The sequence below is a fragment of the Bombina bombina genome, chromosome 5 (assembly GCF_027579735.1).
Source record: "Bombina bombina isolate aBomBom1 chromosome 5, aBomBom1.pri, whole genome shotgun sequence".
NCBI lineage: Eukaryota > Metazoa > Chordata > Amphibia > Anura > Bombinatoridae > Bombina > Bombina bombina.
In genome coordinates, this window is record NC_069503.1 from 943,071,772 (window position 1) to 943,094,807 (window position 23,036).

Sequence of the window (23,036 nt, forward strand, 5' to 3'; positions counted from 1 at the left end):
GCAGCCATGCAGTACTGGGAGCTAGCTGCTCATACAAGGTGAAATAATCACAAGTATATATATATATATATATATGCAGTCACCAATCAGCAGCTATCTAACAGTAGTGCTTTGCTGCTCTTGGGTGTGATTTTCAACAAGCAATATGAAGAGAACAAAGCAAAGTAGATAAAAGAATGAAATTGGAAAGTTGTTTAAAATGTAATTTTTTCATAAGAATCACAAATGAAATATTTTGGGTTTCATGTCCCTTTAAAAAAAAAAAAAAAAAGAAATATTAAGTTTGTTGGTTTTTCATGGAAAATATTAAAATAAGCAGTCAGTATTCCAGTCAGTGGTTATTAAATTGTAATAAAGATCATTATGACCCAGGTTTCTTTAAATGCTAAGTTTTAATTTGTCATAAAATGTCTTGGCTATTTTATGGCTGATTTTGATCCCTTTATACATAGTACAATTATTAAATGTGATCCATAATGAAACTTTACAGTTGATAAGAACCATTTACATTTGAAATATTGGGTAAATGCATATGTACTGAATACAAATTGCACTCTTACAGGTTGCTTTATTGAGGGCACATGCCGGAGAACATCTTCTTCTTGGACTTGTCAAAAGATCTATGATTTTAAAAGACATTTTACTTTTAGGTGAATATTTTATATAATGTATTAAGCTAATAAATGTATCTGCTTAAATTAGAGCTTACTTAGATTAAATTTATGGCTGATTTATAAATCCATATATTTGTAATATATTCAATTGCTTTATATAATTTAGTATTTCCCCAACACAATAAATTGGATAGGCTAGAATAAAATGTAATTTGTTTTTTAAACACAGTTAGCAAATTACTTTCAAGTTTATAAATTTAAATATTGAATAGATTAATACTATTTTTATCCATTTTATCCCTGGAAATAGAACCATTAAATCAAATGCAAGTATATGCAGATATGCAGGCAAACAGGTATGCACGTATATGCACACACATGCTCATTATTTACTAATATAAGAATGAACCACAAAAATCTGTCATCGTACACATGTAACAAAGCAATAATAGCAGGCATTGAAATGTAATCCTTTTTGTTTTCATATTTACCAAAAATAATAAACAATCTATAGGGGTAGATTTATTAAATGACGGGATCATGTATGCCCGACATCGATAAATGCCGACAGCGTACGCTGTTGGCATTTATCTTTTTACAAGCATTTCTGGTGAAATGCTTGTGCAATGCCGCCCCCTGCAAATTCGCAGCCAATCGGCGGCTATTAGGGGGTGTCAATCAACCCGATCATATCCGATCAGGATGATTGCTGTCCGCCACCTTGGGGGACCTGAAATTTTGGGGGGTAGATTGCAGCATCTTCTGCTTGATAAATCTACCCCATAGACTTTATTAAAATATCAACCAATACTCAAGTTATTCACAAACAATGAGAGATTAAATTATAAAGAGTAGCCGTTGGTTTATGTATGTATATATATTTTTTGTTTGTTTGTTTGTTTTGAATAGTGAAAAATCATATTTAATCATTTTAATATTAATTAATAGAAAAAATAATTGTTCATTAATTTTCAATCACCTGATTATGAGAAAGTATATATTAAAGGGAAACCCAGACCCAAATTTTTTCTTTTGGGATTCAGATAGAGCATGCAATTTTAAGCAACTTTCTAATTTACTCCTATTATCAATTTTCCTTCGTTATTTTGCTATCTTTATTTGAAAAAGAAGGCATTTAAGCTTTTTTTTTTTGGTTCAGACCTCTGGACAACACTTTTTTTATTGGTGGATAAATTTATTCACCAATCATCAAGAACAACCCAGATTGTTCACCAAATATGGGCCGGCATCTAAACTTACATTTTTGCATTTCAAATAAAGATACCAAGAGAATTAAGAAAATTTGATAATAGGAGTAAATTAGAAAGTTGCTTAAAATTGCATGCTCTATCTGAATCACAAAAGAAAAAATTTGGGTTCAGTGTCCCTTTAAAGCAAACGTATAATACTGGTATGGTATAATGCTACTGCATTGACTTATATGACTGCAGCGTTGATTCTATTAGTATATCATTTGATGTTACATTGAATCTTCAAGTATATATTTAAAAAAAAAAATGTAACTATAAAAATAAAATATTTTGTTAAAGCTGTTTTTAAAATACTAATTTGAATAGCTTGATGCTTCAGCATTATATTATCCCTTTTGACTTTAATGCTTGTTTGATAATGCTTTATTTAAATTTTGTTTCTTTTTCCAAGGTAACAATTATGTAATCCATCGTAATAGCTCAGAAATAGAAATCAGTCGAGTGGCCAACAGAATTTTAGATGAACTCGTTCAGCCTTTTCAAGAGCTTCAAATTGATGACAATGAATATGCTTGCTTAAAGGCAATTGTATTTTTTGACCCAGGTAAAGATTTGTTTGTACACATGGACAAATAAAATGCTTCTGTGGCATTTACTCTTCAGCATGTCCAGTATGGTTATCTACATAAGCACATTACATCTTCTTTCTATTCTTTTCAAAAATATAATCCATGATCAGGAAAAAAAAACATTCTTTCATAGAAAACTCATAATAACTAGCAAAGGTTTATTAATTTCCTTGCAGGTAAGTGACATTAAAGGGACACTAAATCCAAACATTTTAATTCACGATTCAAGTAGAGAATACAATTTTAACCCCTTGATGACCACAGCACTTTTCCATTTTCTGTCCGTTTGGGACCAAGGCTATTTTTACATTTCTGCGGTGTTTGTGTTTAGCTGTAATTTTCCTCTTACTCATTTACTGTACCCACATATATTATATACCGTTTTTCTCGCCATTAAATGGACTTTCTAAAGATATCATTATTTTCATCATATCTTATAATTTACTATAAAATTTTTTTATAAAATATGAGGAAAAAATGGAAAAAAACACACTTTTTCGAACTTTGACCCCCAAAATCTGTTACACATCTACAACCACCAAAAAACACCCATGCTAAATAGTTTCTAAATTTTGTCCTGAGTTTAGAAATACCCAATATTTACATCTTCTTTGCTTTTTTTGTAAGTTATAGGGCCATAAATACAAGTAGCACTTTGCTATTTCCAAAGCATTATTTTTCAAAATTAGCGCTAGTTACATTAGAACACTAATATCTTTCAGGAATCTCTGAATATCCATTGACATGTATATATTTTTTTTTAGTAGACATCCCAAAGTATTGATCTAGGCCCATTTTGGTATATTTCATGCCATCATTTCGCCGCCAAATGCGATTAAATACAAAAAATTGTTCACATTTTCACTAATTTTTTCACAAACTTTTGGTTTCTCACTGAAATTATTTACAAACAGCTTGTGCAATTATGGCTTAAATGGTTGTAAATTCTTCTCTGAGATCCCCTTTGTTCAGAAATAGCAGACATATATGGCTTTGGCATTGCTTTTTAGCAATTAGAAGGCTGTTAAATGCCACTGCGCACTACACGTGTATTATGCCCAGCAGTGAAGGGGTTAATTAGGGAGCATGTAGGGAGCTTTTAGAGGTAATTTTAGCTTTAGTGTAGTGTAGTACACAACCCCAAGTATTGATCTAGGCCAATTTTGGTATATTTCATGCCACCATTTCACCGCCAAATGCGATCAAATTAAAAAAACTTTACATTTTTCACAATTTTAGGTTTCTCACTAAAATCATTTACAAACAGCTTGTGCAATTATGGCACAAATGGTTGTAAATGCTTCTCTGGGATCCCCTTTGTTCAGAAATAGCAGACATATATGGCTTTGGCATTGCTTTTTGGTAATTAGAAGGCTGCTAAATGCCACTGCGCACCACACGTGTATTATGCCCAGCAGTGAAGGGGTTAATTCTGTAGCTTGTAGGGAGCTTGTAGGGTTAATTTTAGCTTTAGTGTAGTGTAGTAGACAACCCAAAGTATTGATCTAGGCCCATTTTGGTATATTTCATGCCACCATTTCACCGCCAAATGCGATCAAATAAAAAAAAAAACGTTCCCTATTTCACAAACTTTTTCTCAAACTTTAGGTTTCTCACTGAAATTATTTACAAACAGCTTGTGCAATTATGGCACAAATGGTTGTAAATGCTTCTCTGGGATCCCCTTTGTTCAGAAATAGCAGACATATATGTCTTTGGCGTTGCTTTTTGGTAATTAGAAGGCTGCCAAATGCCGCTGTGCATCACACATGTATTATGGCTAGCAGTGATGGGGTTAATTATGTAGCTTGTAGGGAGCTTGCAGGGTTAATTTTAGCTTTAGTGTAGAGCTCAGCCTCCCACCTGAAACATCAGACCCCCTGATCCCTCCCAAACAGCTCTCTTCCCTCCCCCACCCCACAATTGTCCCCACCATCTTAAGTACTGGCAGAAACTCTGCCAGTACTAAAATAAAAGCTATATTTGGGGAGTTTTTTGGGGTTTTTCTTAGCATATTTACATATGCTACTGTGTAGGATCCTCCCTTAGCCCCCAACCTCACTGATCCCCCACCAAACAGATCTCTAACCCTCCCCCTCTGCCTTAATGGGCGCCATCTTGGGTACTGGCAGCTGTCTGCCAGTACCCAGTTTAGTAAAAAAAGGGCTTTTTTTTATTTAATTGCCCTTTTCTGTAGCTTCCCCCCCTCCCCCCTCTAGATCAACCCCCCACCCGTTCCAGATCTCTTAGATTATTTGTTTATTTATTTTAATGGTTTTTTTTAAACTTTTAACACCCTTTATTTTTCTGAAGTGTAGCGGTTCCCTCCCGCTCCCGCCCGGTGCACGCGCCCGCCCGCCCGCCACCCCCCGTGCACGCGCGCGCTCCCGTGCGCGCTCCCGTCTGTCCAGCCCCCGATCCCGCCCCCCTCCACTTCATTCGGCACATCGATGGCTGCCCACCCGCCTCCCAGACTTGCTCCCACCCACCAACGATACCGGCCACCGATGTCCGGTGCAGAGAGGGCCACAGAGTGGTTCTCTCTGCATCGGATGGCCAAAGGGGGTTATTGCAGGATGCCTCGATATCGAGGCATCACTGCAATAACCGGAAAGCAGCTGGAAGCGAGCAGGATCGCTTCCAGCTGCTTTCCAGACCAAGGACGTACGCCACACGTCCTCGGTCATTAACTGTATTTTTTTTGAGGACGTGTGGCGTATGTCCTTGTTCGTTAAGGGGTTAAACAACGTTCCAATTGACTTCTATTATCTAGTTTGCTTCATTATTTAGATATCCTTTGTTGAAGAAATAGCAATGCACGTGGGTGAGCCAATAATATGAGGCATCTATGTACAGCCACCAATCAGCAGCTACTGAGCATATCTAGATATGCTTTTCAGCAGAGTATATCAAGAGAATAAAGCAAATTAGATAATAGAAGTAAATTAGAAAGTTGTTTAAAATTGCCTGCTCTTTCTAAATCATAAAAGAAAAAATGTGGGTTTCATGTCCCTTTAAACCCAAAAATTATCTCTCATGATTTAGGTGGAGCATACAGTTTTAGACAACTTTCCAGTTTACTTCTATGATCACATTTGCTTTATTCTTTTTGTATCATTTGTTGAAGGAGCAGCAGTGCATTACTGGTTGCTAACTAAGCACATGGGGTGACCTCCTGAGCTTACCTAGATAAACCCTTCAACAAAGGATAACAAGAAAAGGAAGCAAATTGAATAATAGGAGTAAATTGGAAAGTTGTTTAAAATTGTATTCTCTTTCTGAATCATGGATGTCTAGTTATGACTTTACTGTCCCTTAATATTACATTCTAATAATTCATTTTATTCAGTGCTAAACTGTAATGGAAATCTAAATATTGAATATAATAATTTAAGAATTTATGGGAAATGTACATTCATTATATGGAAGAAGAATCATGGAGTTTAACAAAATAATAACACATATTATACTACAAATAACTTATTATGGCAGGTGATCATTGAATAAATGATCGGCCAAATGATGTTTTTACTTTGTTCTTATTTATAGGGCTCAGCGTACAATGCAGTGCACGAAGCTTGTGGAACACAATCTCACATGTGAGCCTGCTTTCTGCAGTATAAGAAGCAGAGGTCACCTGACCACTACTTTTTAACCTCTCCACCACTAGTGATGTCGTGAACAGTTCTGCCGCGAATAGTTCGCAGCGAACATAGCATGTTCGCGTTCGCAGCGGACGGCGAACATATGCGATGTTCGATCATCCCCCTATTCGTCATCATTGAGTAAACTTTGACCCTGTAGCTCACAGTCACAAGACACATTCCAGCCAATCAGCAGCAGACACTCCCTCCCAGACCCTCCCACCTCCTGGACAGCATCCATTTTAGATTAATTCGGAGCCTGCATTCTTAGTGAGAGGAGAGACAGTGTAGCTGCTGCTTATTTAATAGGGAAATCGATAGCTAGGCTAGTGTATTCAGTGTCCACTACAGTCCTGAAGGACTCATCTGATCTCTGCTGTAAGGACAGCACCCCAAAAAGCCCTTTTTAGGGCTAGAACATCAGTCTGCTTTTTTTTTTTTTTTTTTTTTCCTGTGTAATCTAATTTCAGCCTTCCTGCCAGCTCAGGCTCACAGCGTATACTGTGCCCACTTGCCCAGTGCCAGCACTCATATCTGGTGTAACAGTAGTGTACATTTAAAAAAAACAACAACTTTTTTTAATTTGAAATAATAGCAGTCATTTTCCTTCACACGTGTGCGTTTGAGGTCCTGCCAGGGCACAGTGTCACGCCAGTGCAACTCATATCTGCTAAAACAGTAGTGTACATTTTAAAAAAAAACAACCTTTTTTTACTGTGAAATAATAGCAGTCAGTTTCCTACACATGTGTGCATTCCAGGTCCTGCCAGGGCACAGTGTCACACCAGTGCAAGTGATATTTGCTAAAACAGTAGTGTACATACATTTAAAAAAAACAACAACTTTTTTTACTGTGAAATAATAGCAGTCAGTTTCTCTCACACGTGTGCGCTCCAGGTCCTGCCAGGGCACAGTGTCACACCAGTGCAAGTCATATCTACTAAAACAGTAGTGTACATTTAAAAAAAAAAAAAAACCTTACCCTACCTGAACGATACAATATCATACCTGATGTTTTAAAGCACGTTATTCCAAACAATTTAGGAATGTTAGGTGATTTATGCCCTTTATGGATTAAAACCAGACTCTGCATCAACTATGTAATTTTCCATGGGAGTTTGCCATGGATCCCCCTCCGGCATACCACAGTCCAGGTGTTAGTCCCCTTGAAACAACTTTTCCATCACTTTTGTGGCCAGAAAGAGTCCCTGTGGGTTTTAAAATTTGCCTGCCTATTGAAGTCTATGGCGGTTCGCCCGGTTCGCAAACTTTTGCGGAAGTTCGCATTCGCCGTTCGCGAACGCAAAATTTTAGGTTTGCAACATCACTATCCACCACCTTTGAGGTGGTGGACATAAAACACGGTCACAGTGATTGACAGATCGTGCAAGAGCAGGTGACTGGATTAGGGTAATCTGAGTAGTGGACATACAGTATCCATTAACCATTTGTTGTGAAGATGGACAGACCTTGTCCATCCACCCTTTAATACATGGGGCCCATACATTTGGTGTGCCTATCCTCTTTGGTCTTTATGACAAAACCTTTCTGAATAGACTTTACACTACATACAGTGGTCTGTATCTCATAGTTCTAGCTATTTTGCATAGGGTTGCATTCACTAACAACCCCCGCCCCACCATTAGAATAGATATGTTATGTTATAGAGTCACATAAAATAACTTAGGAATCAGAAAGTCTTGAGAGTAGTGGTGGCTTTAGGGGATGCTCTAGGGTGCTATGAACATCCCAATTACTATTTTAGCATCCCCAATTTTCAAAGGTTTCAGTAGCCATAGATTTGAAAGCAGTACTTTGTTTACTTATCTTTGTATGAGGGGTAGAAAGAAGGATTTAACTAAGAAAAAAACTGATGACCCATATCACTATTAACAACAACAGAGCAATATGACCAAATTTGTTAGTACCTATAATTCATACTGTGTAAATATTTAAAGAAATAGAACAGGTTGGAAATAAAACCTCTTTACCAACCTGGTGCTGCCATTGCTTTCAATTATACATTCAAGAAAAACTAAAGAAAGAAGGGATAAAGAGATTAAGTGCACCTCTTTCTATTGTATATTAAAACTTCACTTTAAAAAAAAGTATTAGTAAAATATTAATAACATTAGAAATAATCTAGCTAACCTATGCCTAGGGTGACCCAATTGAAAAATATACTTGAAAAAGAAAGAACTATTCACTTCCCTTGACTACTTATAGTTCCAACTCTCATTAGGTCATAATAGAAATAGCCCTTAGTCTATCACAGAGACTTATCCCCCACCCCACCCTGGTATTATGGCCAATATACTGGAACCTTGGCATCAGTTAGGGGTGTGTGCATGAGACAGGCTAAGAACAGAAAAAATAATAAAATTGCAAACGTGTTCTGGCCCGCAAATGGGTCGTTATCAAAGCAGATAAGACACATATATTTAGCTACCAAAGTCAGAAATGCTGGTCAAGTCCTCAACTAATTATACACATGTTTTCCATTGTTTTTTGTTATGGACAGATCTGGACTGTGTATCACCAATTCCATGTTTTGTCTGTGGGTCATTATTTTATTGAAACAGCCAATGATTTTAAAAATATGCAGCTCTATTATCATCAAGTTCCATGAAAAAAGATACTAAAATGTGGAAGTGAAATGTTTCTATTTGCATATTGGAGGTTTGCCTGTTAAAGGGGCATGATTCTAAAAATGTTTTCTATTATTTCTAAAAATGAATGTTTTTCTTGTAGGAGTTGTCCCTGTCAGTCAATGAGCTGCAGAGTCCCAATACACAGCTATGCATATTCATGCACTCCCTGTTATATCTCCTTAAATTCAGACAGCTTTTATTTATCTCTTTTATTATTATTAAAAAAACATTTACCTGCTGCTCTCTTATGTAAAAGATAGAAACAAATTGTGTAATATGTCCCTTAAAATGAAAAGTTAATATAAAAAAACAACTACTCCAGAATTTGTATGGTTTAAAAAGATAGCTAATCCCTTTGTTACCAATTCCACAGTTTTGCATAACCAGCACTCTTATATTAATTTACTTTTTACCTCTGGGATTAACATGTATCTAATCTTCTGCAGACTGCCCCTTATCTCAGTTGTTTTGACAGACATGCATTTTAACCAATCAGTGCTGGCTCATAAATAACTCCACAGGAATTAGCACAATGTTATCTATATGACACATGAACTAGCACTATCTAACTATGAATGCACTGAGATAAGATGCAGTTTAGAAATCAGTTTGTGCCTACCTAAGTTTAACTTTCAAAAGCTGTCATGCGCAGTAGAGACTGCACGCGAGGACAAACACACTTGGCCTACCTCACCTGGCATCTGGCGTGGAGTGAATGTGTCCAGTCAGACGTGATGTAGGCATGGTTGAGCGTGATGTAGGCGAGGCCGGACATGATGCGGGCGGGGCCAGACTGACGTGGGCGGGGCCAGATGCGCCGGGAGAAAGAGAGCTCTAAAGAGGGGGGAATAGAGAAAGCAGAAGAAGGGGGATAAAGAGAAGGGGAAGAGACAGCAAAAGAGAGGGGGAGAGAGCAAAAGAGGGGCATAGAGAGAGCAAAAGAGATGGGGAGAGAGAGCAAAAAGAGGGGGGGAGGAGAGAGAGCATAAGAGGAAGAGAGACAGAAAAAGAGAGGGGGAGAGAGAGAGCACAAAAGAGGGGGAGAGAGCACAAACGTGGGGGAGAGAGCACTCAAAAGAGAGGGGGGAGAGAGAGTCAAAGAGGGGGAGAGAGCTCAAAAGAGAGGGGGAGAGAGAGTGCAAAAGTGAGGGGAAAGAGCACAAAAGAGAGGGGGAGAGAGCGCAAAAGAGGGGGGAGAGAGCGCAAAAGAGAAGGGGGAGAGAGCGCAAAAGAGAAGGGGGAGAGAGCACAAAAGAGAAGGGGAGAGAGCGCAAAAGAGAAGGGGGAGAGAGCACTAAAGAGAGGGGGAGAGGGTGCTAAAGAGATGGGGAGAGAGAGCAAAAGAGGGGGAGAGAGAGCAAAAGAGAGGGTGGGGAGAGCGCAAAAGAGGGGGGAGAGAGCGCAAAAGAAGGGGAGGGAGCACAAAAGAGGGGGGGGGAGAGAGCAAAAGAGGGGAGAGAGAGCGCAAAAGAGGGGGGAGAGAGAGCAAAAGAGAGGGGAAAGAGTGCAAAAGAGAGGGGGGAGAGAGCGCAAAAGAGAGGGGGAGAGAGTGCAAAAGATAGGGGGGAGAGCACAAAAGAGGGGGGAGAGAGCGCAAAAGGGGGGATAAAGCAAAAGAGGGGGAGAGAGAGCAAAAGAGAGGGGAAATAGCACAAAAGAGAGGGGGGAGAGAGTGCAAAAGAGAGGGGGGAGAGAGTGCAAAAGAGAGGGGGGAAAGTGTGCAAAAGAGGGGGGGACAGTGTGCAAAAGAGGGGGGAGAGAGCACAAAAGAGGGGGAGAGTGCGCAAAAGAGGGGGGAGAGAGCGCAAAAGAGGGAGGAGAGAGAGCAAAATATGGGGGAGAGAGCAAAAGCGGTGGAGAGAGAGCAAAATAGGGGAGAGAGAGCAAAAGAGGGGCAAGAGAGAGAGAGCAAAAGAGGAGGAGAGAGAGAGCAAAAGAGGGGGGGAGAGCAGAAGAGGGGCGAGGAAGAGAGAGCACAAAAGAGAGGGGGAAGAGAGAGGGAGCAAAGGTTGGAAATTGTCTTCATTCTCTTGCTGTACTTTGTTGAAGGAGTAGTAATGCATTACTGGGAGCTAGCTGAACACATCAGATGAACCAATCACAAGAGGCGTATACGTGCAACCACCAGTCAGCAACTAGCTCGCAGTAGTGCATTATTGCTGCCAAGCCTAACTAGACATGCTTTTCAACAAAGGATATCAAAAGAACAAAGTAAATTAGATAGCAGAAGTAAACTGGAAGATTGTTTAAAATGCATGCTCTATCTGAATCATGAAATGTAATTTTGACATTACTGTCTACAACAGTAATGTATGTTAAAAATGGTGATGAAAAAAACAAAAATACTGACTTAAAGGAGGATTGTACTAAAAAATGTTTATCATCCATGCAAATATATATATATATATATATATATATATATATATATATATATATATATAAAATAAAGATAGATGGATGGATAGACAGAGAGAGAGATAGGTAAATGATATATAAATAGATAGTTATGCTCTCATATTAACCAACCACCTGGGTGCTAACAGAAATATGCAAAGACCCAATAAATGAAAGCACTTTGCATTTTAACCAATCAGTGCTGGCTCATAAATAACTCCACAGGAATTAGCACAATGTTATCTATATGACACATGAACTAGCACTATCTAACTATGAATGCACTGAGATAAGATGCAGTTTAGAAATCAGTTTGTGCCTACCTAAGTTTAACTTTCAAAAGCTGTCATGCGCAGTAGAGACTGCACGCGAGGACAAACACACTTGGCCTACCTCACCTGGCATCTGGCGTGGAGTGAATGTGTCCAGTCAGACGTGATGTAGGCATGGTTGAGCGTGATGTAGGCGAGGCCGGACATGATGCGGGCGGGGCCAGACTGACGTGGGCGGGGCCGGATGCGCCGGGAGAAATAGAGAGCTCTAAAGAGGGGGGAATAGAGAAAGCAGAAGAAGGGGGATAAAGAGAAGGGGAAGAGACAGCAAAAGAGAGGGGGAGAGAGCAAAAGAGGGGCATAGAGAGAGCAAAAGAGATGGGGAGAGAGAGCAAAAAGAGGGGGGGAGGAGAGAGAGCATAAGAGGAAGAGAGACAGAAAAAGAGAGGGGGAGAGAGAGAGCACAAAAGAGGGGGAGAGAGCACAAACGTGGGGGAGAGAGCGCTCAAAAGAGAGGGGGGAGAGAGAGTCAAAGAGGGGGAGAGAGCTCAAAAGAGAGGGGGAGAGAGAGTGCAAAAGTGAGGGGAAAGAGCACAAAAGAGAGGGGGAGAGAGCGCAAAAGAGGGGGGAGAGAGCGCAAAAGAGGGGGGAGAGAGCGCAAAAGAGAAGGGGGAGAGAGCACAAAAGAGAAGGGGAGAGAGCGCAAAAGAGAAGGGGGAGAGAGCACTAAAGAGAGGGGGAGAGGGTGCTAAAGAGATGGGGAGAGAGAGCAAAAGAGGGGGAGAGAGAGCAAAAGAGAGGGTGGGGAGAGCGCAAAAGAGGGGGGAGAGAGCGCAAAAGAAGGGGAGGGAGCACAAAAGAGGGGGGAGAGAGAGCAAAAGAGGGGAGAGAGAGCGCAAAAGAGGGGGGAGAGAGAGCAAAAGAGAGGGGAAAGAGTGCAAAAGAGAGGGGGGAGAGAGCGCAAAAGAGAGGGGGAGAGAGTGCAAAAGATAGGGGGGAGAGCACAAAAGAGGGGGGAGAGAGCGCAAAAGGGGGGATAAAGCAAAAGAGGGGGAGAGAGAGCAAAAGAGAGGGGAAATAGCACAAAAGAGAGGGGGGAGAGAGTGCAAAAGAGAGGGGGGAAAGTGCGCAAAAGAGGGGGGGACAGTGTGCAAAAGAGGGGGGAGAGAGCACAAAAGAGGGGGAGAGTGCGCAAAAGAGGGGGGAGAGAGCGCAAAAGAGGGAGGAGAGAGAGCAAAATATGGGGGAGAGAGCAAAAGCGGTGGAGAGAGAGCAAAATAGGGGAGAGAGAGCAAAAGAGGGGCAAGAGAGAGAGAGCAAAAGAGGAGGAGAGAGAGAGCAAAAGAGGGGGGGAGAGCAGAAGAGGGGCGAGGAAGAGAGAGCACAAAAGAGAGGGGGAAGAGAGAGGGAGCAAAGGTTGGAAATTGTCTTCATTCTCTTGCTGTACTTTGTTGAAGGAGTAGTAATGCATTACTGGGAGCTAGCTGAACACATCAGATGAACCAATCACAAGAGGCGTATACGTGCAACCACCAGTCAGCAACTAGCTCGCAGTAGTGCATTATTGCTGCCAAGCCTAACTAGACATGCTTTTCAACAAAGGATATCAAAAGAACAAAGTAAATTAGATAGCAGAAGTAAACTGGAAGATTGTTTAAAATGCATGCTCTATCTGAATCATGAAATGTAATTTTGACATTACTGTCTACAACAGTAATGTATGTTAAAAATGGTGATGAAAAAAACAAAAATACTGACTTAAAGGAGGATTGTACTAAAAAATTTTATCATCCATGCAAATATATATATATATATATATATATATATATATATATATATATATATATATATATATATATATATATATATATATATATATATAAAATAAAGATAGATGGATGGATAGACAGAGAGAGAGATAGGTAAATGATAGATAAATAGATAGTTATGCTCTCATATTAACCAACCACCTGGGTGCTAACAGAAATATGCAAAGACCCAATAAATGAAAGCACTCTCAGGATCAACAGTCGTGCCAACCAGATTTATTAGGCATTTTGAGGATCAAATTGCCCTATTCTTTATAACCAGTTCTTTCATTTATTGGGACTTTACACACATACTTACATACAGTATATATATATATATATATATATATATATATATATATATATATATATATATATATATTCACAAGTGATACTGCTGTATTCAATTCTATTTAAGTTATATACACACACACACACACACATATATATATATATATATATGTGTGTATATATATATATATATATATATATATATATATATATATATATATATATATATATAAATTACCATGTTTTAATACTGCTCTATCTAAAGTATCATTTTAACATACTTTTAATATCGATCTTATTATTATTTTAGCACTTTTAAATGCACAAATCAACTACTTTTAAATGAATTATTTGCAAAATGTGTTGCAGAAAATGTTATGTTCTAATGTTAAGCATTAATAATTTTGTATGTTTAGAAACAATAACACATTTTTAAATTATACTATTTTAATCATTGAACCTGTTTCTTTTATAGATGCAAAAGGATTGAATAATCCACAGAAGATTAAACACATGCGCTTCCAAGTACAGATCAGTTTAGAAGATTACATTAATGACAGACAGTACGATTCTAGAGGAAGATTTGGGGAACTTCTACTGCTATTACCTACACTCCAGAGTATAACATGGCAAATGATTGAACAAGTTCACTTTGTGAAATTATTTGGGATGATTAAAATTGACAATCTTCTGCAAGAAATGTTACTAGGAGGTACGCATTACATTTGAGTGAAACACATTTTCAAAATATCGATAGAAAGATATTATTTGTAAAGAAGTTAGTGTATAGTTTTCTCAGTGGCACATACAGGTTTTGTGTTGCTAGGCACAAAGGATTCTGTTGTCTCCAAAGGATTCTGTTGTCTCCAGCCCATTTTATATTACAAAAGCCAAATATATTTTTCTTGCAGCTGAATGGTTAATTTTGAATCCCTTCATGTCAGACACAAAGGTTAGAATACTTTTTCACTGGTATTTTAAATTCATGGTTAATAATTATTGTGCACAAGGTAGTATAGTGCACGCTACACTATTCATGCTGGTTTGCAAAGAAGCATCATTTCCTTCAGATAATGGGTTTCTATGAGGGTCAATTCACATTCCTATAGAAAAGATTATCAATTCATTTATCTGTAAAAATATTGGTAAACTTCAATGGTGTTTTTCTTTTGAAAACCATTAGATACGTTTTTCTAAAGGATTGTAATCGACCTCCATGTTGCATAAAGCTTTATCATAAAGTTGATGGAATGCAAACATTACACTCAATTAGTACAGTTTATGTTTTTTTTGCTATATACATTCAATACTTTTGAATACACAATAGCAAGCATTAACACTTAAGGCTCTATGTTCGAAGCAGGGTGATTGACAGGCCCTTCGGTCACATGAGAGAAGGGGCAGCTTTACATGCTCACTTGAGAGTGTAATGATACAGTGGACAAACAGGATCCGCTGCCCATATCCTACGAAGGCGAGCGGATAACTTCTCAAAAATTCATGGTGCCCATAATACCAGATTTTCAAAAGTACTAAAAGACAAAGCGGTATAACATATTGTATATAACATATTGTATTCAATTGAAACACTTAACAGAAGACTTATTCAATAAGCAAGCTACTACCATTTTTAATTTAAAATATAGGGTGCGCTAAATAAGCACTGGGCACATTAAAATGCTTCTATTAAACACTTTAACCAGCTTGTAACACCCAATAGTGGATTATTAATTGTTCAGGGTCAAGCAGAACACAATGAACCAGAGCTCCCAAACAGTGACAATCCAGCAATATAGAGGACAGTTTGTAGCTCTATGATATTTTAATGCAATGCCATCACTGAAACAATAGATAGAAACTTTGGATAATATGTTTCAATGGGTTATTTAAAATATTGTTGTTGGTTTTTTTCTTGGAAGGTATTGGTTGTAAAATGAAAAATAATATAACTATGTGTCTGTCTGTCTATCTATATCTATGTGTTGTCAGTATATTTATAAAAATCTTAGCAGTATTCTCCAAACAATGTGTGAGTATTTGGCAGGGAATATATTTAACAATCTTTCTTTAGACTGAATCCACAATCAATATACTTCTACTAAGACAACGAAATTAATATAAATATCTGAATTCTTTATTATTAGTAAATAACCATGAACATGTTGATACATAAATATTTGTGAGAATTAGAATATGAGTCGACACTATATGCGTTTAAAACCGTTCAAATAGGCTATGCAACATTCATAAAAATCTATCTTATTCACAGTAAATGTTCACCCTGTTAGTACAATGAGATTTTAAGATCTTTAACAGCTAAATACCCAAGCAATACAATTCTAACAGCGCTAATTTAAACAATAGGACAGTCTATACTTTTTTTTACCAAGCTCATAAAAGTTTACCTTTAAAGTTAGCCTGATTTACAATATCCTTTCATTCAAAATTAACACAATGAGACTAAAATATCACAGCTACTAATCTCCAGCAATACAATTCTAATTAGGGTACTAAAGTACATGTATTCTTACACTGGACAAATGCTTTAAATGAATTCTTTAGCATACAAAAATAAACTTTTAACACTACACAGGCTTATGAAATACTAACTTGAAATACAAACTGCTTCTTTAAATCTGCTTAACTACAATTTGACTATGATATTATCAATAACCTTTGTTTAAAATATTAAAGTTAGAAATCATACATCACCAGTCTGAACCAAATTGTAATTCAATATTTTCCAAATATCTTAGATCTCCTCATTTGAAGGAAAAGTTATTTTGCATAGATCAGGGTTAGTATTTCAGCTCCTTGCTTGAATGACTGTGTCCCAAGTATGCTCGCCAGTTATCAGTCACCAGTGTAAGCAATCACCAAAAACTGTCCTCTCTTACATTTAACCTTCCTGTTTTATAATCATTAGAGATCTGGTTTGGTTATGCCCACACGGAAACCTTGTCTCGGATTGGCCCTTAACAGAGCTGAGCATGTTCACCATGGCAACGCATCTTTCCCTTAACTGTCCTACTGGATTTTTGCCACTTGGGGGCAGTAGACATACAGATACAACAAATTCACTTTTAACATTTCTAAGCATTTTTAACAAGTTAATTATTCTCATAAAATGGTTATTTAATCAAACCATAACTCTCTGCATAAATCACATACAAATTTAATTTTAGATAGGGTAGTTTATTATGCATTTTCTGATCATTTTGATATGAAACATCAATATATTATATTAAAATAATTTATTCTGATTTGGTAGTATTTAAACTCCTGATATATTGCATTTGTGCAAATACAGCATGTTACATTTCTGTGTATTTCTTCCTGAATATATGAATCTTGTCTATGTAGATCTGAAATAAAATATAAATGTTAATAATCACTTCTCTTCAGGTCCATAAACATCTATTCACATTCTTAAAAACACAGAGGTTAAGATATTTTATGCTTTAAAAAAATATATATATATATACACATTCACTTCCATGCAGTATCTTGTATTTATCATCTTTTTAGCTCCACCTGGAAAATAGGAAAGCATGTTATATATCATCCAAACATGGGACTATCACAATTGCTATTCAATCTATACAGATTTCAATCTATCTCCCAGATATATATTCAATATAGTCTGGGGCATTATTTGATATGTTTATCTGCAAAATTATCAATGTAGTTATTTATTTTTCAAAATGTATTTATCTTTATTTATGCTGTCTTTTAGCAATGGTTCCCAAGAGTATAATTTAAAGCATGTGTTTTCACTGTGTGTTATCCTCCCCAGACGCAATGTCTAAAATTTTGTATATTCAAGTGTCATCGTTGCACAGCAGGGCTCATTTGCACCTGAGATAGCTGTTAAAGTTAAATAAGCCAAATATTTATTTCCCTCACTGGGTGTTGAGAATAATTTTGCATACTAAATGGGGGAAGAGCTGAACATGAGTTTGCACTTCCAATTAAGAGCAAATGCTTCCCTTTCTTTCTTGGGACATCCTGTCTGCAATTTTAGTCTTGAGATATGCTCAGTGGGGGAGAATTAACCATGATTGAAGTCAGTTTGTCTGAAAGAAATGAATTATTTTCTACTGACCAGTCAGATCTGAATAAATATATATATTTATTAACCTTAAAATATAAGATTAAAATATATATTTATTAACCTTATATATACCTTGACAGTGTGTGTGTGTGTGTGATACTTGTGTAAAATTATAGAATTGGAAAACATACAATTTTCAGAATTAAACTTCCAGCAAAGAAGACAGAAATAAATGAAAATGTAGTATATTTCATAGATGTTGTTCTACATATTACTAAATATTTTCTATTATAATTACAAAGTTGCTTCATAGCTGTTGAATTATATAAATCCAAATATCTTGCAAAAAGCTGTATTGGAATATAGTAGGTGAAATGTTGCAATGCAATGTAATTTGTTCAGCCAAATCAGAAAATAAACAATGGAAAGTGATGTAAAATAGTTTTTTTCACATGGATCGAAATGGCTTTGAATTTGAAACTCTATAGAAGTATTTTGCATGGCTCTTCTAATAGATTAGAAAACAATCTAATTGTTAGGTGTCAGTATACCACTGCTAGCATTAAATTATATTAACTGCTTCTCCTGTGCTTATTTTGTTAAAAGGAGCTCAATACTTAATTTTGTTGGCCTTAATTGGCATATGGCATCTCACAGTTAGGCTCTGACTCTGCCGGTACCGGGTAAACTTGATAAATAGGTACTTGTTTAGCCCTGTGTGAGATTATTACTGCTAATATCTCCCTACCTAGCTGTCCTTATTAGGGGTCAGAAGTAGAAACCTATCTGTGAGACTATCCGTATACGCTCCCTTTCTAATAGAAAACGATTATAGATAAGAGTAATAACTTTATCACAGGAGAAGTTTGTGTAAAATATTCTTCTTTTTTCTAAACACATTTTTTATACTCTACTTATATTCTTTTCACATTTTATATGTTATTTCTTTATTTTCTCTATACACAGTAGATATCTGGGGTATGAAAATAGTCAGATTAATGTTGTATCTCAATATATAGAGAAGCATATTGTTGGTATTAGTGTGTTGGGGTACGATGGTACCCTATAGACATTCAACCTTATTGAAGGAATTATAAAATTAATGTTGTGCAACTTTATTGTCCCATTTGGGAATCTTTGTTGCAACTACTGATACGATATTTATAGATTTATTAAATTCCTCACCGCTTTCTACCATCTGTGGTCCCAGCGACACTATACTCATACTGATACACATATAAAGAAAATACCCCTCTGTCTCATATTTTATTTCTTTGTGTAATATATGGTGTTGTTTGTCATGTTTTTTATTTCTTTTATGTAATTATTTAATAAAAGTTATATTTTAATAGTCACATCAGCCCTCTCCACCCGCCCCTCTATAATTTATTTAGTCCCTTATCACTAGTGTGCCATATAAATACCTTCTTTTCTCTACTAATATGTATGATCATAAATTATTTTACCTTCAAAAACATGTTTTATAAATACTTTTAATATAGATGTGCTTTTCAGTTATTTTCTTAATGGTGACTTTAAAGACAACAAAGACAAAATTAAACTTACATAGAGCCTGCAATTTTAAACAACTTTCCAATTAATTTCTATAATCTAATTTGCTTTGTTCTCTTGACATCATTTGTTGAGTAGTATGCCTTGGTTGGCTCATCCGCAGTAATGCACTACTTAGAGCTAGGTGCTGGTTGATGGCTGCACATATATGCTTCTGGTCATTGGCTCACCCAAATTATTCAGTGTGTTGCTGCTGTATCAGCAAAGGATACCAAAAAAATTAAACAAATTTGATAATAAAAGTAAATTGGAAATTTGTTTTAAATTGTTCACTGTATCTACATCATGAAAGAAAAAAGTTGTGTTTTATGTACCTTCAAGGTTACAGTACTTAGTTCAGTATTTTTATTAACGGAATGTATACATTTGTTTTATTTTATAGGTTTATCAAATGATACCAGCCATATCCATCATACAATGCATCCTCATTTAGTTCAAGATCCATTATTAGGACAAACTCTGTTAATAAGCTCCATAGGTTCCATGTCTTCCTCACTACATTCAGATCAGATTGGTGAGTAATCTATTCATGCATTGCTTCGTTTAGTGTATTTAGGGTTGCCACCTCATGGTGCAGGGTGGAAAATGTTGTGTGCTTCTGGACAGCACATGGTGCTACTGGATAATACTATTCATGCTCACCCTGCACCATGTGTAACTCATAACTGTCCAGTAACTCATAACTGTCACCCTGAGATAGCTATCGTTAATGTATAGGAAGCTCATTACAACTTGTATGCTTTGTTAACGTTGTGTATATATATATATATATATATATATAGGGATTCAAAAAAACATTGCACATATTTTATGCTTTCAATAAACGTTTCAAGAAAAAGATTTACCTCCTTGTCTAGCTTATTGTTTCTTAAAACCTTACAAAGATGCCTCTAACATAAGCCCTTAGCCCAACTAAATTACCAACTATGGCGTCATCTCTACATAAAACTCTACATACCACAATTGACTTGTGTCTCCTGGTTTAATTCAAATGCCACTAAAATTTACAAACATGGCTTCTACATAACCATATTAGACAATTACCCCAGCCCTGTAGCTTCTCTGCCACCTACATGTCACATCAGAACCCCTGACTCTGTAGCCTCTCTGTGATCCACATGCCTACATGATTCCTCAGATGGAACCCCTGACCTTGCAATCTCCAGTCAAAAAAGTGTCCACATCACACTTGCTGCCTGGGTCTATCTGCCTGCACATTTTTTTATTTTTTTTAATCAAAAAGCATTATTTTAATTTTGAATATACTGAGACTACTGACCATAACATTCTGACAAACTCTTAATGTATTTTACAATTTTCATTTCTTAGTAAATATTGTATGCACACTCAGATACCATTGGCAAGAGAAATAGAGCACTGGAAGCAGTGCAGTAATGAAGCAGAAGATTGACCTAGTCAATCCATAATGATATCTGATGTGTAGGATCAATATTTAGAAAACAATGAGATATCTTTCATTTATCTCAATAGTATCAACTCATGATGTATTTAATTACTAATGTGACGTTCACAAGCTTTTTTAAATTAACATATTCAAAAATGTTAGAATGCATAACTGTAATTATAAAAGAACATTCCATTCATTGTTTGTTAGTTGCTTAACCCATTGAGTGCTAAGGACGGCTCTGAACCGTTGCAAATTTTCCCAGTCAGGTGCTGATGACGGCTCAGAGCCGTCGCTAGCACTCACCCACCATGAGGGCAATCTGGGTGCTCCCATCGACTCCCACCCCGGCGATCGGGACTGTATAGTGATAGGGGCTTCAATTGGCAGTGTTTTTTGAAAGTGCTTCACCAAGAGTAGCTTTTATGGTATATTGGAGAATGGTTCATTTACGTGATTCGCCCAGCTGAAACTGATACATCTATGGAGATTCTCCTGGGCACTGCTTCTGATCTGTGAGATTTCCTATGTACCCATATATATGTGCTTTTATCATACCTCATAGTTGTTTGAGGTTTTAATGTGTGAGTTTGCACACATCTCTATCCTTTTTTAGCATACTACACTTAGAGGAGCGTGCACCCTTTTCTACTTTTGTTTTTATGCAAATATATATATATATTTTTTTTAAATATTTTCTCATTTTTAAAAAAGTGTAAAAGTTACATTTAACTTGTGTCCATTTTTATTATTGTCTATATTTATAAAGAAGATACAAATGTAGGTTTTGAAGAGTCAAAGAAAGCATAAACTGTATAATTAACATTATTTTTTTCTTTACATAGTGACTCCAGAGACACCTCTCCCTTCACCACCTCAAGGATCTGGACAGGAACAATATAAAATATCCACAAACCATGCTACAGTAATTACACATCAGTCTATGCCGAAACAAAAATCATTGTGAAATGATTTAGTAAACGTATCCATTAAAGGCTAGATCACATGATAGTTGTAAATTTAGTAACCGACAAAGGAGTCAATTCCAAAAATCCCCCATAGACTTTATAGGGACATTAACACCACATGTTTTGTTTCATGATTCAGATAGACACAATCTTAAACAACTTTTCAATTTACTTCTATTATCTCATTTACTTTATTCTATTTCTATCCCTTGTTAAAGAAGCAGCAATGGGAGCAAGCTGAATTCATTGGGGCATATTTTATAAGGTGCGAGCGGACATGATCCAATATTGCGGATCATGTCCGCTGCACATCGATAAATGCTGACTTTAGACCGCTGCTTCATAACTTTTGTTTCTGGCGAGCCTGAAGGCTCGCCAGAAACACAGGGCTTCAAGCTCCGTAAGGAGCTTGATAAATATGCCCCATAGGGTCAGCCAATAACATAAGGCATATATGTGCAGCCACCAAACAGCAGCTCCTGAGTCTACCTAGGTATCATTTTCAAAAAAGGAGTTCAAGAGAATAAAACAAAATTAGATAATAGAAGATACTAAGATAATTAGATAATAGAAGTAAATTGGAAAGTTGTTTAAAATCACATGTTCTATCTGAATCATGAGAGAAAATAATTGGGTTTCATGTTCCTTTAAAGGGACACTGAACCCAAATTTATTTTTTTGAGATTCAGATAGAGCATGCAATTTTAAGCAACTTTGTAATTTACTCCTATTATCAATTTTTCTTTGTTCTCTTGCTATCTTTATTTTAAAAGGAAGGCATCTACGCTATTTTTTTTATCAGAACCCTGGACAGCACTTGTTTATTGCTCGGTTAAATTAATCCACCAATCAGCAAGAACAACCCAGGTTGTTCACCAAAAATGGGCCGGCATCTAAACTTACATTCTTGCTTTTAAAATAAAGATACCAAGAGAATGAAGAAAATTTGATAAGAGGAGTAAATTAGAAAGTTGCTTAAAATTGCATGCTCTATCTGAATCACGAAAGAAAAAGTTTGGGTTCAGAGTCCCTTTAATAGTGCTTTTCTGTTCAAAATCATTAGATTCGTTTTTCAAAAGGATTAAGATCAACCCCCTCTTCAAGGTGTAGATTTCAAGGCTGATCACCTGCTAATTGAAAAAAAAAGCAACAGATTTTTAACTAACATTTCCCTTAAAGTCTATGGATATTGTTGGTAAGATCAGTTGCTAAATTTACAACTGGTATGCAATCTATCCCTACGTTTGGTATAACTGGATGGGAAACTGCCACACAAAACTTGTATCTTTTTATAAGTGACACTTTAACAGTATCCATTTTAAGGTGTATTAATTAGTAATATCTTTTTTCTATTATAAATAATACAATATACAGAGTATGTTTTCCTTGTATGTTTTATTAGCATAATTATTTTATCTACAAAACATTATTGACTTGTATTTATATAGAAATAATGTAATTTTGCATTTGATGTATTATTATTGCTGCAGTGCATAATAATTCAAGATCCTTTTCAAATAAAT

General features: G+C 36.6%; 1 protein-coding gene across 1 annotated transcript in view; it reads left to right on the forward strand.

Moving 5' to 3' along the window:
- HNF4G (hepatocyte nuclear factor 4 gamma) overlaps nt 1-22,160 on the forward strand; it is a 269,988-nt gene extending 247,828 nt beyond the window's left edge. Inside the window, exons 7-11 of the mRNA XM_053713161.1 lie at nt 563-650; nt 2,277-2,429; nt 13,990-14,226; nt 19,523-19,654; nt 21,391-22,160. Coding sequence (XP_053569136.1) covers nt 563-650; nt 2,277-2,429; nt 13,990-14,226; nt 19,523-19,654; nt 21,391-21,512 — 732 coding nt within the window. The 3' untranslated portion in view covers nt 21,513-22,160. The remainder of the gene's footprint in view (nt 1-562; nt 651-2,276; nt 2,430-13,989; nt 14,227-19,522; nt 19,655-21,390) is intronic.
- Nucleotides 22,161-23,036: the final 876 nt, after the last annotated feature.